The 15103-nt window shown below is 41.4% G+C and overlaps 1 protein-coding gene across 4 annotated transcripts in view; it reads right to left on the bottom strand.

The window, feature by feature from the left end:
* Window positions 1-15103, bottom strand: part of hnf1a (HNF1 homeobox a) — a 239282-nt gene that overhangs the window by 77624 nt on the left and 146555 nt on the right. For all 4 annotated transcript variants that reach the window (XM_059988327.1, XM_059988328.1, XM_059988329.1 and 1 more), the window contains exons 6-7: window positions 10675-10876; window positions 4478-4669 (exon numbers count right to left, since the gene is read on the bottom strand). In XM_059988327.1, coding sequence (XP_059844310.1) covers window positions 4478-4669; window positions 10675-10876 — 394 coding nt within the window. The remainder of the gene's footprint in view (window positions 1-4477; window positions 4670-10674; window positions 10877-15103) is intronic.

Genomic DNA, 15103 nt, shown 5'->3' on the forward strand with positions numbered 1-15103 from the left:
ATGGTTCAGGCCCGAGACCCTTTATCAGAACTGGGAAAGAGAGAAAGCAAGTTAGGCTCAGTTCCAAAGAAGTGGGATGGGGATGGGTCAGGCAAAAGGGTTTATCTCCAATAGAGTGAGATCAAGTGTGTGTAAATGTGGCTGTTACAGGCAGATACAGTAATGTTGCTGATAACAGGATCCTGTTAGTGTCAGTGTCAGACATACCCAGCAAAGCTGACACCATAGACTGGGAGGAATAGTTTATGTTATTGTAACATGACAATGAGAAATTGCTGTAGATGCAAAGACTCACGGCGGGTGGGGGAGGTGTCTCGAGTTATTGCTTCTTTAAGTTCCTTAGTTCCTATTCCTGGCATCCACTCACACACTGATCCCATTTTTTTTTTAAAAAGTAACACATCCCTTAGACATAAATATCTAAATTCACAGTTGTCCCAGGCTGGAAATTTTTTTTCATTTATTTGTATCATCTGGCAGGATCCAGGCTCCAAAATCATTCCAAGATAAAATGAGAAGGGTGTGGCAACCTCAGCTTCTCCTTGGGTTAATCTTTATACCATAAAGTTTAACTAGTCATTACAAAATGAGCTGTATTCACATTTCCCAGTGTACATAAATATCCTATCCACAGATCTTACCAAAGCTTCAGCTCTTGTAAAATATTCAGTTATAATTGCCCAAGGCTTGGTAAACGCTCCAGGGCTTGTGAAAACCAGTCAAAGTACTGTCATGAAGAATAAAGGTAAATTTATTCTGGCACTATTTATGTTTGTGGTACCAACATGAACACTATGGTGTATAAAGAGAGGAATAAAGGTGAATAAAGGAAGGAACTATGAGAATCCAAAGCTGGAAACTCTGGTCTCATGAATATGGTATCACTACCCACATTTCAATCAGAATAATTATGGGCTTTAGCCTCCTTTTCCAAGGGAATCTGGCTAGCAGGCAATGTTATAAATGTCTCTTGCGTCTCACCAGCAGGCAGCATGGGTGAGCACAGGAACTGTACTGTCAAACAAGGCTGTCGAGTCCAAGTCAGACAAGAACTGGGATGTTGCATTTCCTCTAATGCTGGTGGCCATCAGAAATATCCTTTCTAACACATCCAGCCATTCTCCTTTCAAGGCAACTATGACAAGGTGACTTTGACAAGATGGCACAATTTGCATGCATTTCTGATGGGGATCACCCAGTATTCCATTTTAGAGCCACTACAGCTGAATTCCACAGTCACAGACATGGGTACTTCGCTAAACAACATTGTTTTTAACAGATCCCTGACTACAGACTCGAGCAGTGTGTCCAGTTCCCCTTTAAGAAAACAAGAGTGCAGACACCAAGCCAGTCTGAGGTACAATTGAAACACAGAGGCCTCAGGTTCCCGCTGCTGACTACCCTGCTGGCGAATGTACTGTCTCTTGAAAATAAAAATGAAGAGCTCAGAGCAAGATTGCAGTACCAAAGGGATTTTGGAGAAATAGCAAAATTAATATTATCTTACAGTAATTCATGGTTATTAAAAACAAGTTCCCTTGTTAGGACTTGGTTCTTTGTGTGGGCAGTGGTGGGTGGGTGAAGGTAAAACTAAAGTCCTATCACATCTGAAAATGTTACACCAAAGCTGCATTTCTAACTCTCAGTGGGATAATTTTCTAGCAAAGGGTATCCAGCTTCTGTATCAGGGAGCAGTGCCCAAGCATTGCTGATATGGAGGAATGGAGGCAAAGAAGCTGCCGTGGGTTGTAAACCCAGCCAGCACCTTCAGGGGTACGAGCCTCCCCACCACCGAGGGCATCTTCAATAAGTGTTGCCTCAAGAAGGCAGCATCAATCACTCATGATCCTCACCATCCAGGACATGCCCTCTTCTAATTGCCGCCATCAGGGAGGGAGGGAGGGAGGAGGTACAGCGGCCTGAAGACACACACTCAACATTTCAGGATCAGCTTCTCTTCCTTCCGCCATCAAGATTTCTGAACGCTCATGAAACCATGGACACTATCTCACTTTCTGCTCTCTTTTTGCAATACTTGTATTTATATTTTTCATATTTCTTATAGTAACTTTATATGTATTGTACTGTACTGTTCCCACAAAACAATTAAACTCATGATTTACAGTATATTTATCACTTAAATATCACAATTAACTAGTGTGATAGAATCTACGAGAGGCTCCAACAGTAAATTTGGACTACTGAGACTAAGGCATTTAAGGGACAGGAACTCTCAGAGAATCAACAGTACAAACTGTTTGGCTCCAAAAAGGCTTTTGGAAAAAGATGTGCCCAAGTGATTTCTCAACTAGAGAGAATTCTGTTGATTAAAAGCAGCAAAACATGACAATCTGAAACAACTCACACTAGATTACCACTGATGGATTGAACAGCAAGCATGTGTTATTGAGAAGCAGCAAACTGGTTACATAGGTTGAGGAAGACATCAAGTAATCTCAACAGGTTATCTGGTAGCAAGACATCTCTGATGAGGACCACAACTTCTTGTTTTAAGCCAAATGGTTTTCAGCTACACTTTACTAACAGCACAATATTAAAGCCAATAAAGGCTTCAAAAAGGGAGACTCAAAGAAAAGTAAGAAAGTTCAGATGTCACATATAACACCTCACCTTGAGCAGGATGTCAATTTTTCCAACAAAATGCTACAACAGAAAGACAGCTAATATGCAAGCAACAGAAGGCAACCACAGCTGATCAGATTAGCAGGTTACTTAATTTCAAGTGGATGGTTTTGTGATGTGAACAATGTACGACAGTGTCCATAAAACCATAAGGTATAGGAGCAGAATTAAGCTATTTGGCCCATCGAGTCTACTCCATCATTTCATCATGACTGATCCATTTCCCACTCAGCCCCAATCTCCTGCACAAGGACTCCCAAGTCCCTTTGCACTTCAGATTTTTGAATTTTCTCCCCATTTAGAAAATAGTCTAAGTCTTTAATTTCTTCTACCAAAGTGCATGACCATACACTCCCCAACACTGTATTCCACCTGCCACTTCTTTGCCCATTCTCCTAGTCTGTCCAAGTCCTTCTGCAGCCTCTCTACTTCCTCAACCTGACCTGCTCTTCCACATATCTTCATATTGTCCACAGACATGGCCACAAAGCCAACAATTCTATTACCCAAATCATTGATATGCAATCTAAAAACAAGCGGTCCCAACACCAACCTTTGTGGAACACCATTAGTCAATGGCAGCCAACCAGAAAAGGCTCCCTTTATTCCCAGTCTTTACCTCCTGCCAATCACTCACTACTTTATCCATACTTGTATCTTTCCTATAATACCACGGGCTCTCAACTTGCTAAGCAACCTCACATGTGGCACCTTGTCAAATACTTTCTGAAAATTCAAGTCCTGGGGATCCTAGGTTTTAATAATTGTAATGGATGCTTACATTCACCATGTTTAATGTTCAACTAAACACTGCAACTTTCAATGACTTTCACTGTAACGCTGACATAGTACAACATTGTGAATTCCAAAGGTGAGTTGGGAGCTCAATTAGAGCCAAGGCTCGGTAGAAAGAAATGTAAGATAATGGTTACAAATACAACTCATAAACATACAGTATTCAGCTGAGAGGTAATTGACCTCAATTCCTCTTCTGTGCCATAGCCCTCAGTTCCCTGCTCTTTCAAAGAGTGTGTATTATTTGTCTACAGGGTGAAAACAGATTGAAGCTACCTGTGCAGTTTTTTTTATTTGTTTAATTTCCTCTAACATCACAGTGTGTTACTGGGAGATGCTCTTTTCCAGGAGTTGCAGTGGAAAAGGATCAAGTGCAGGCACAAGAGATTCTGCAGGCGCAGGCAACCTCATGCAACACACACGCAAGATGCTGGAGGAACTCGGTAAGTCAGGCAGCATCTGTGGAGGGGGATGAACAGCTGATGTTCTGAGCTGAGACTGTTCATAGGGACCAATTGTAGATGAATTAAGAGAAATAGCACCAAAACCATGGCTTTAATACTGCAAGCTATCCTGTTTTCATGTATTTGCAATGCTTACTAATGTTAGAAATACCTAGTGTTTAAAGAACAAAGCCCATGAGGCAATCTGTAATTGACAATTTCTGTTGGTTTACCTAGCTAATATGCACCCATTCATCAGGTCAAATGGTTTCATTAGTTGCTCGAGAAGATCTTTATTGCAGTTAATGAGATACTTCTACTACAAATGAAATTATTTTGCATGAACTGCTGGTGGTTCAGGAATTTCGAAGGAAAGCACACTTTCTGCGGGAAGGAAGAAACTTCACTGCCTTTGCTCCCAGAATATCTGATCAGCATATTTGCAAATTGCAATGGTCTGTGAAATGAATTCAGACCCATCTCTCACAAAATCCTAACAGGTACGAAGTGATGGGGGCCAGGTTGGAGCAGTGAGGGTGGCAGTCTGTCTTTGATGCCTCAACCCACTGGAATGACAATAAACAGAAGTGCCTCACCGTGTGGGTTCTGTAGCTGTGCCATGGTTGCCATGAATGAGCTCTGGGCGACGTGACCTTGGACTTGATGCATGATTGGCTGCTGGGGGTGGGCGTGAAACTGCTGAGGAATTTGCACTGGCTGAAGAGTTGTCAGGCTGCTGCCCACGCTGTTAATGACCGGAACATTCTGAGCCTGAGTTGTGGTGAGACCTGAAAGCACAATCGAAAATATTTGTGTTAGGCAATATTTTTTTAAACTGGTGCATTCCATAATGTTGAAACCGCGGGACACATTAATAAGCTCTAATTCAACACATATTGTAGACAATCTAAGGGATTGTTTTGTGACAGGATCTGCTGAGCTTGCTCCAAGGATTTGGAGTTTTCTCCACCTTTTCTTTGCCCTCAGTCCGTTTATATATAACAATTTACACACGATCAGAGAGCTACGCAGCAAAATGAACATAAACACAAGCAATTCTGCAGATGCTGGACATCCAGATCAACACTCAGACAAAACGCTGGAGGAACTCCAGCAGGTCAAGCAGCATCTTTGGAGAGGAATAAAAAGTCCAAGTTTTGGGCCCAGACATTTCACCAGTGCTGACAGAGCATCTTGGCTCAAAACATCGAAGCAAAATGAACACTTTTGAAACAAGAGAAAGTCTACAGGTGCTGGAAATCTGAGCAATACACACAAAATGCCAGAGGAACTCAGCAGGCCAGGCAGCATCTATGGAAAAAGTACAGTCGATGTTTCCGGCCGAAACCCTTCAGCAAGACTGAAGAAGAAAAGCTAAGGAGTAGATTTGAAAGTTGGGAGGAGGGGAGAGAGAAACACCAGGTGATAGGTGAAACTTGGAGGGGGAGGGATGAAGCAAAGAGCTGGGAAGTTGTCAACAGTTTGTGGTGGCATGATTGCGTAGCAGTTGGCATAATGCCATTAGAGAGCCAGTGACACAGGTTCAACTCCCATCCATGTCTGTAAGGAGTTTGTACGTTCTCTGGGTGGGTTTCCTCCAGGTGCTTCGGTTTCTTCCCACATTCCAAAGAAATACAGGTTAGTAGGGTCATTGGTCACATGTCTGTAATTGGGCAGAGCGGGCTCGTTGTACTGAAAGGGCACCTCAACAATAAATTCTCTCTCTGTAGGAGCTGCCTGAGCGTTTCCAGCAGTTTTGGTCTATTTACTTATGAACACATAACCTCATGCTCACGTCACTCTGTGATTAATCTGCATCAGTCGTCAGGATTTATCTTGCCCTTTTGGTTAACAAACAGCACTATCAAGGACTTACTAAAACTGGAGGGAGAAACAAAACACAGCCTGTGATGATGAAAATTTGCATGATCATTAGCCCCTCCAGATTAAATAGATGCTATAGAGGGGAAAGGAAGAGGAGAAGTGAGGGCAGAGCACAGAAGAATGCTCCCAGAGACAATGACAGATTATTAGGTGGTTTTGCTTATCCAAACTCACTACCCTGATTTAGGGGTATGAATACACTTAATGGACACTTTATTAGATACATATGTACACCTGCTCATTAATGCAAATATGTAATTAGCCAATCATGTGACAGCAACACAAAGCATTAAAGTATTCAGACATGGTCAAGAGGTTCAATTGTTAATTCAGACCAAACACCAAAATGGGGAAGAAATGTGATCTGAGTAACTTTGGCCGTAGAATGACTGTAGGTTGCCAGGCAGGGTGGTTTGAGTATCTCAGAAACTGTTGATCTCCTGGGATTTTTACGCACAATAGTCTCTAAGTTTAGAGAATGATGCAAAAAAACCCCCCAAAAAAGTAAACATCCAGAGTGGCATTTCTGTGGGAGAAACTCTTTGTTAATCAGAGGGGTCACAGGAGAATGGCCAGATATATTCCAAATGACAAAATGGCAAGAATAACTCAAAATATGTTTTGTAACTCCAAAACTTTAAACTAAAAGTATAACAAAGGAGTCCAAAATGATGTGAGTCTTAGTTTGTTTTACTTTAAGCAAAGAGTGCACATGTCATGATGACATCTGCAATTCACTGATTTTTACGGAAACCATAATTACTTGTTTAAACAAACAAAGAATGCTTAATCAACAACATATTTACAAGATTACTCAACTATAACTGAAACATTAAGTACACAGTACTCCTCCCTGCATGGCTATAAACTCCAACTCAATGGAGAATGAACGTCAACTATTTACACAGAATGTTATATAATACAACTACTATTGTATACTGTACACAGACATCCTCAGCATTGCAAATCTTAAATTGTCATCATTCAGGCCTAAAGACTTAATCACCGTGGAGGCTTTTTTTTACTCTTGGAGAATAAGTCTTTCCTGACAAGGAGGATCACTTTGCTTGGCAGGAGACTTGTGGCTGTGAAACAATCTCGGGTTCTGAGGCCTCCTCCATGATGGTTAAAGGAATCGACTCTGGTACTGCAGCAAGTGGTTCGGACAGTTCTGGACACCCTTCCTCGCTTTCTTTTTTCTTCTTCTAGCTTGTGCATCTTCATCTTGGGAAGGTCCATTTAGTTCACTGTATTGCCTTATTAATCCCCTGTTAACTTTTGGTTTAAGCAATATTACTTGTCTAATGTTAGTTTTTACATTGTAAATCTTAAGGCTAATCAGTCCTGTGTCACCCTCATCATCATCATCATCAGATTTTTCATCAACAGCATGCAGATTAGTGCTCTTTTTTGAAATTGGGACTTGAATTTTTATTTATTTCTCCCTCTGTGCAGTTCTATTTATACTTGTTTGATCAACAAGCTCTTTGTATGTGACCTGCTTTGTTGTATTTTTTGAAAGTTTCACCTTTAAACCTATATTGGTCTGGTATACGTGAGCCCCTGCTACAACAGTAACACAATTCATTTGGCCAGGCCAGATTCTGCTTAGATGTTGAATTTTTTTTTTACACAGTCATATTTGATTGCTGACTGCAATTCAATTGCATTTGTCTGCTGTCTCTATTGAAACAGCAATTTCAACCTCTTTTAAATGTAGGTTTTACTTCAGTTAGGTGTCAATTTTGAAAGCTTTCTTGTAAGATTCCACAAACTAAATGATCTCTCAGCGCGTCATTAAGCCCATTACTGAACTGACAATGCTCAAAGAATCTCCTCACTTCAGCCAGGTATGCTGAAATGGACTCCTCTTTCTTTTGATTCCACTAATGAAACCTAAAGTGTTCAGCATTCAACAACTATTTCACTTCTAAATGCTCCTGGATTACTTTCACAATAATCAGCAAAACTTGTTTCAGCAGGTTTGGTTGAAGCAGTCAAACTCCTAAGTAAACTGTGTGCCTTTAAATCCAATCTTCTGAGCAAAACTGATACTTGTTTCTTATTGACTATTCCATTTCCTTTAAAATACTGCTCAATGTACTGTATATACAAAATCCAGTTGTCTGTTGTGCAAAGAAAGGTGTCAATCTTTCCAACACAGCCAACCATTTCCGCTCTTTTTTTTACAATTATTATCAGCCAGTACTCTGTTTATGAACCTGCGAATGCATACATTTTCTGCCTCTTTGTTTAAACTCGATCATGTCTTCCCTTCTGAAAAATACGTGCTGAACTTTCACAGGTAGGTAGTCATCTTGGGTTTGTTTTAACAATGTCTCATTGCCACTGTTACATTTTTTAACTCCCAAACAATAAACCGATTAAAAGGAAAACAAAGGAGTCCAAAATGATATGAGTCTTAGTTCAGTTTACTTTAAGCGAGGCGGGCACATATCACATGGTAGTTTTATGAGGTATGCAATTCACTTATTTTTATATATAATCCAAAATGAATTATATAAACAAATAAAGAATGCTTGATCAGTAACATTTTTACAAAATTACTCAGATATTTCTGAGATATTAAATACACGAGACAAATAACCACGTATTACAACAGTGGTGTACAGAAGAGCATCTCTGAATGCAGAACATGTTGAACCTTGAAGTGGATAGCCGACAGCAGCACAAGACCATGAACATGTATTCAGTGGCCACTTTATTAGGTACATTGTGTACCTAATAAAGTGGCCACTGCAAGTACTTTAGCTTTGGAGAGGCACAATATAACACTTCAAAGTCAGCTGTGTTTGTCTTTTCCACTGCATTGAATGAAAAATAGTTCCTCTTCCTCCTTAATGCCTGCACACTCAGGCAAGTCATCACTGGACATTAGTAAAATAGTAATTAAACTTTTAATTCAAGAGCACTCATTGATGGAAATCCTTGTTGGAATGTAATTATGCTCATCTTGCACTCAGCAAAGACAGCACTTCAGAGGACAAGATTTCATTCACATACTTCAAGGCATCACCAAAGCTTTACTTCTCCCTTGCCCCTGATTACCTCCTTATGAAGGGGTCCATAGGCACCAACCGCACTCTCTTGCTCCTTTCAGTTGCCCTCCCACCTCTTGCACCCACCCAAGAGGTAGGTGATAGTTTCAGCATACTTCTCACCTGAGAAGGTTCTGATACATTGGCAGTGGGAGTGATTAAGGTGTAATCAGAACAGTATCACCTTGTCAGCAACAATTACATGAACCCTGTGTTTTAGCCCAACTGTAGGACTCTATTCACAACTGAAAGCTCAGTGTCGAGAAGCTGTGAAGTTAATTTCCATTCTACACACTCAGAAACAAAACTTAGGCTGGCACCTCAGAAAAACCACTGTTCCTTCCGCCCTCTCGAAAGAAATTAAAACATTTCATAACACTACTTTGAATGGAGATCCACCTAATTTTGTGGCTATTATTTATCCTTCAATGAACTATACTGAAGCAGATGATAAAAACATTTGTATCATTGGTACCAGTGGGCCAATGTGTGCAAATTAGATGATGTGGTTCACTACACTATCACAGTGCCTATACTCCAAAAGTTCTCTATTGGCTGTAGTGCATTTCCTAACATCATGAAGGTCATGATGCATCATACATCATAACATCATATGACAAGACATAGGAGCAAAATTAGGCCATTCAGCCCATTGAGTCTGCTCCACCATTTGATCAACTTCATTCTCCCCATAACTTTTAACACTCTTACCAATCAAGAGCCTCTCAACACCTACTTGAAATATAACCAATGACTTCACCTCCACAGCCATCCATGGCAATGAAACTCCCTCTGGCTTAAGAAATTCCGCCTCATCTCTGTTTTAAAGGGACGTCCTTGTATTCTGAGGAATAAGTAAAAATTCTTGGACAAATCTTCATAACATCAACTTCTCATTTGAATCAATGGTAGGCTGGAATGCTATTTCTTTGAATGAGAATTTTTGAATGAAATGTCTTGAACAAACTGATGTAAAATCCATCACTTTTTTTATTGTATTAGATGAACACGTAACATTTGCCCCTACAGGTGAGATGTTTTTGGATGACTTTAGCCGAAATCTAGTTGAGACGTTCAGACCACAGCACTCGGATGGTACGAACATCACTCCAGCCACCATATTTGCCAACTATGGGTGGTTAAGAAGTGTCTGGGTTTTGAGGTCTCTCCAGCTTCTACTAAACATTCCAGTACTTTTTCTTTCACCTACATGTTATCTAAGACCATATCTGCTTGAAATATTAACGGGGTTAAAAGAAAGGCTCAACCCTTATCGGAATAAGCCTCCTTACACCTCCACCAAAGATGAGGCTACATCAACAACATTTGGGAGATCAGACTATACTGTACACAAAACAACTGCCATTTTTTCGTAGTTAATAACCGTCATTACACATCAAAGTACGTCTGTGGAGGATTTATAATGTTTACTTGAGATATTCAAGGAAATAAATTACCCCAGCATCCCTGATGGGATGTTACAGCTGCTACACCATGGCACAATGGCACAGCCAATCAAGTCGTTATCTCAAAACTCCGGAGACCTGAGTTCAATCCTGACGTCTGATGCTGTCTATGTGGAGTTTACCCATATTCTCCCTGTGATTAGATGCATCCCTCTGGGTGTTTCAGTTCTCTCCTACGTCTCAAAAACATGCAAGTCGGTAGGTTAATCTGTCACTGTAAATTGCCCCAAAATTGTAGAACTATAGTAGGCTAATGGGATTGTGATAAGAAAAAATGGGCTTAATACAGGCTTAGTGTAAAATTATTGGTGCCAACTTGGAGAGCCTTAGTGACAGGTGATATCCCAACCACTGACACCATGCAGGATCTCTGTGGCTACTTACCAATCACCAGTGCAGAAGCTCCTCCATTTGCTAGTGCAGGTGAAAGGCAGGTTGAGTCACTGGGTGCGATAGCCATGACGCTCGGTAAGGAAGCCATGATGAGATTCTGGGTCTGCTGGGCTACAGTCGGCGGGTTGTGTTGCAAGCCATGGAGGGCAGTCAGTGTGCTGACAGGGGGAAGTGTTCCTCCTGAGGCAGCTATCTGTGAAAGGAAATACACTGGGTTAGAAAGAAGAGGCACAGCGTGAGATATTGCATGTTGGTGTGCGGCACCTCAGCCACACCCAGGACTAAGAAAACCTCCAGATTGAATTTCACAAAGCTGCACTGTATTCTGGCTTATTCCAGCAATTTAATTGAGTTAAAGCTTCCTTGGTGCCAGATTTTAAGGGACACAGTTAGGAGACAGTATATCACCTGCTGTTAGTATAAAATTAGAGAGGGACTGTGCACAAAATGGCTGAGCTCTAACACTTTCTGTTATGTAAAATAATTCACCAAGGAACACAGGAACTTAACAATGTCCCCGTCAGATAGAGTGGAGAGATTGATAGGAAAATGATTTTTAAGTTTTGAAATAAAACCAGATCGTTATTGTCTATGGTGTTGTTATGTTGATACAAGTGCTTTTTGAAAGCAAATGCTGCATTAATTTCCTCTTACGACTCTGCATTTCTGAGGATGCAGTGTGTCTTGGGAACAATCATAAGGACAGAAGTCATTGTAGTACAATATTCATAGAAACATAGAAAACCTACAGCACAATACAGGTCCTTCGGCCCACAAAGCTGTGCCGAACATGTCCCTACCTTAGAACTACCTAGGCTTACCCATAGCCCTGTATTTTTCAAAGCTCCATGTATCCATCCAGGAGTCTCTTAAAAGACCCAATCGTTTCCGCCTCCACCACCGCCACCAACAGCCCATTCCACGCACTCACCACTCTCTGTGTAAAAACCTTAACCCTGATATCTCCTCTGTACCTGCTTCCACGCACCTTAAAAATGTGCCCTCTCATGCTAGCCATTTCAACCCCGGGAAAAAGCCTCTGACTAGCCACACGATCAATGCCTCTCATCATCTTATACACCTCTAACAGGTGACCTCTCATCCTCTGTCACTCCAAGGAGAAAAGGCCGAATTTACTCAACCTATTCTCATGAGACATGCTCCTCAATCCAGGCAACATCCTTGTAAATCTCCTCTGCACCTTTTCAATGAAGAGTTTGTTAAATCTATTGGAAAAAAGCTGCAGAAGGCTGTAAGCTCAGTCAGCTCCTTCATGGACACTAGTCTCCCCAACATCAATGACATATTCAAAAGGCAATGCCCCAAGAAGCCATCATTTAGGACCCTCATCATCAAATATTAGAGACTACAGCTTGAACTTGAAAGTTTATTGAAGACACAAGAGAGACTGCAGGTGCTGTAAATCTGGATTAACCACACTCAAAATGATGGAGGAAATCATCAGGCCTGGCAGCATCAACGGAGGTTAAAAGAACAATCAACATTTCGTTCCGGGACCCCTCGTCAGAACTGGTAAGGAAAGGAATTGAAGCCAAAATAAAAGGAGGAGGAGAAGCACAAGCTGGCAGGTGATGGGTGAATCCTACTGGGAGGGGAAGGCAGGAGGGCGGCAGCTGGAGAGAAATGGAAATAATGTGAGTAGCTGGGAGTTGATAGTTTATAGAAGATACACATTAATACCTGGAGCATAGAACAATATAAGCACATGATATTGTGCTGACCTAATTAAACTACTAATAGAAGTCGACTAAGCTAATCCCTTCCCAATCCCTCCATTTTCTTCATATCTGTGTGTCCATCTAAGAGACTCTTAAATGCCTCTGTCATGTCTGACACAGGCTTTGCATTCCAGTTCCCCAGCTCCCAGTCTAACAAACTGCATTACTCATCTTCTTTGAATTGATGAGGCGATTTCTTTTTAAACACAGGAGTGAGTGTCTGGAACATACTGCCAGGCGAAATGGTGGCAGGAAATACAAAAGCATTAAGGCAGACACATGAACAGGCAAGGAATGGAGGGATATGGACCATGTGCAGGTAGATAGAATTAGTTTAAATGAGCATCATAGAGTATTGCAGCACAGAAACAGACCTTTTCTTCCATCTAGTCTGTGCCAAACTATTCTGCCTAGTCCCATTGACCTGCAATAGAATCATAGAATACTACAGCACAGAAAGAGTTAGTGTCATGGTCACCATGGGTCAAGGGCCTATTCCTTGCTGCACCTTTCTATGTGAAAAAGGAACAAGATTCAGAGACAAAGCAGATTCCCTGTTGGGGTAGGGAAGAGGGGGAACACTCAAAGTCTTGAGGGAATCTCAACTATTCCACCACCATTTGTCATTCAACAAATCCAGCGAATGTGAACTCATCGGAACAGGCCACGCACACTGAGGCGAGTGCAGAAGTCAATGAGAATTCAGATCATCCTAGTTTTCACTGCTGTTGCCAGGGTGCTCAGCCATAGGTACGAGTGAACAGTTTTCATAAATCAATGTATTGGTTGACACAGGTGTACCTGTCAACATGATAAGTGATGAACTTTTAATCGTCTTCATTCACTGAGGATATCTCCTCACAACAGTTTGATGCTTCTGACGATTCTGGAAACATTTTCATTGCAAATAACTTTCAAATCCAAGGGTGCCAATGTGCCACACAAGGTAATCTCAAGCAACTTTGATTCTTTTCTTAGTTTTGACATGGTGTCATGATGATCATGTTATAGAATTCTCGTGCTCTGTGATTAAAACTGGTCCGGCTAGTCACAAAGGAAGAGTCCCAAGACACAGAAGGTCACCGAGAGTTATACCAGTGTGAGCGTGCCAGCAAAAATGACGACAAATAACAAACTTTACAAAGTACCAAGACAAGACGTTTTCTTATTTTCCCAGTTCTGATGAAGGATCATTAACTCTTTTTTTTCTCTCTCTCTGCAGATGCTGCAAAACCTGTTGAGTGTCTCTGGCATTTTTGATGTCAAATCTCCAGCATCTGCAGTCTTTTGATTTCCAAAATGTTTTGTCTCTGTGTCTAACGGAAAATCAATCACAAAATTGATCAGTGGTCACGGAGGATGCATCTTCTACTGGTGTCCCACACATACTCTGCAAGATTTGAACAAACTCAAGATCATAGAGTGAAGCCAGGCCTCTTAGCCCAACTGGTCCATGCTGATCATGGTTCCAAGCTAAGTTAATGCCATTTGCTAATGTTTGGCCCAGATCTCCCTTAAACATTCCACAGATCTCCTTATTCAAACCACATTTAGAGTATCGTGAGTAATTTGCTACCCATACATAACAAAGGATGTGCTGGCTTTGGAGACAGCCCAGAGGAGGTTCACGAGAATAGTGGCAAGAATAAAAGTGTTAACAAACAATGTTAACCCTTGCTTTGAACTTGATGGCTCTGGGCCTGTACTCACTGGTATTTAGAAGAACGAGGGGAGTTATCATTGAAACCTAATGAATATTGATAGCAGCAGATAGAGTGGATGTTGAGAGGATCTTTCTAACAGTGGGTGAGTCTAGGACCAGAAGGTAGGACCCTGAAATACAAGGACACCCCCTTACAATAGGGGCAAGAAAGAATTTCTTTAACCACAGTGTGGTAAAATCTGTGGAATTGACTGCCACAAATGGGTGTGGAGCCCAAGTCTTTGGGTATATTTCAACCAGAGGCTGATAGGACCTTGATTAGTAAGGTCATCAAAAGTTAAATGAAAAAGGCAGGAGAATGGGGTTGAAAGGAAAAATAAATCAGCCGTGATAAAATGCAGAGCAGTCACGATGGGCCAAATGGCCAAATTCTCCTCCTATTTCTTACGGTTACATGCTGTATTTGTAATGGCTAATGGAGTTCATGGCAAGCAGTCCTCATCACAGCTACCAAGGAATTATGAAAAACAAACAATATTTAAGGCAGAAAGCACAGCTTCCAGGAATAGAGCAAACACAAAAATCACACAGCGATGGTGTCAAATTCACAAGCGTTGATGTAAAGTAAATAACAGAACTTCCAAAGGGTCATGATATGGTCAAACAGCAAGGAAAAGGCTCTTTTGTCTACAGGGTCTGCAGCAACCTAATTATACTAATCCTAATCTAAATCTACTTTATTCTGCCCATATCCCTTCAATCCTCTCCCAGCCCCACCTCCCCGTCCCTGATTGTACCCTTCACCACATTCAGGGCAATTTCCAGTGGCCAGAGAACTTCTGAAACAGAAGAGGCACATGCAGTCAAGGTGACAACATGCAAACTCCACACGGACAGCAAACCTGGGCCGGTGCATCTGTAAGGCAGCAGTACTACCTGCCGCATCACCGCGCCTCCCACGGATTTTATGGAAACACACCACGCAACCTTTGGAAGTGCGGAAGTCGAAATCCGATGG

Source organism: Hypanus sabinus, chromosome 13, assembly GCF_030144855.1.
Source record: "Hypanus sabinus isolate sHypSab1 chromosome 13, sHypSab1.hap1, whole genome shotgun sequence".
In the NCBI taxonomy this organism is placed as follows: domain Eukaryota; kingdom Metazoa; phylum Chordata; class Chondrichthyes; order Myliobatiformes; family Dasyatidae; genus Hypanus; species Hypanus sabinus.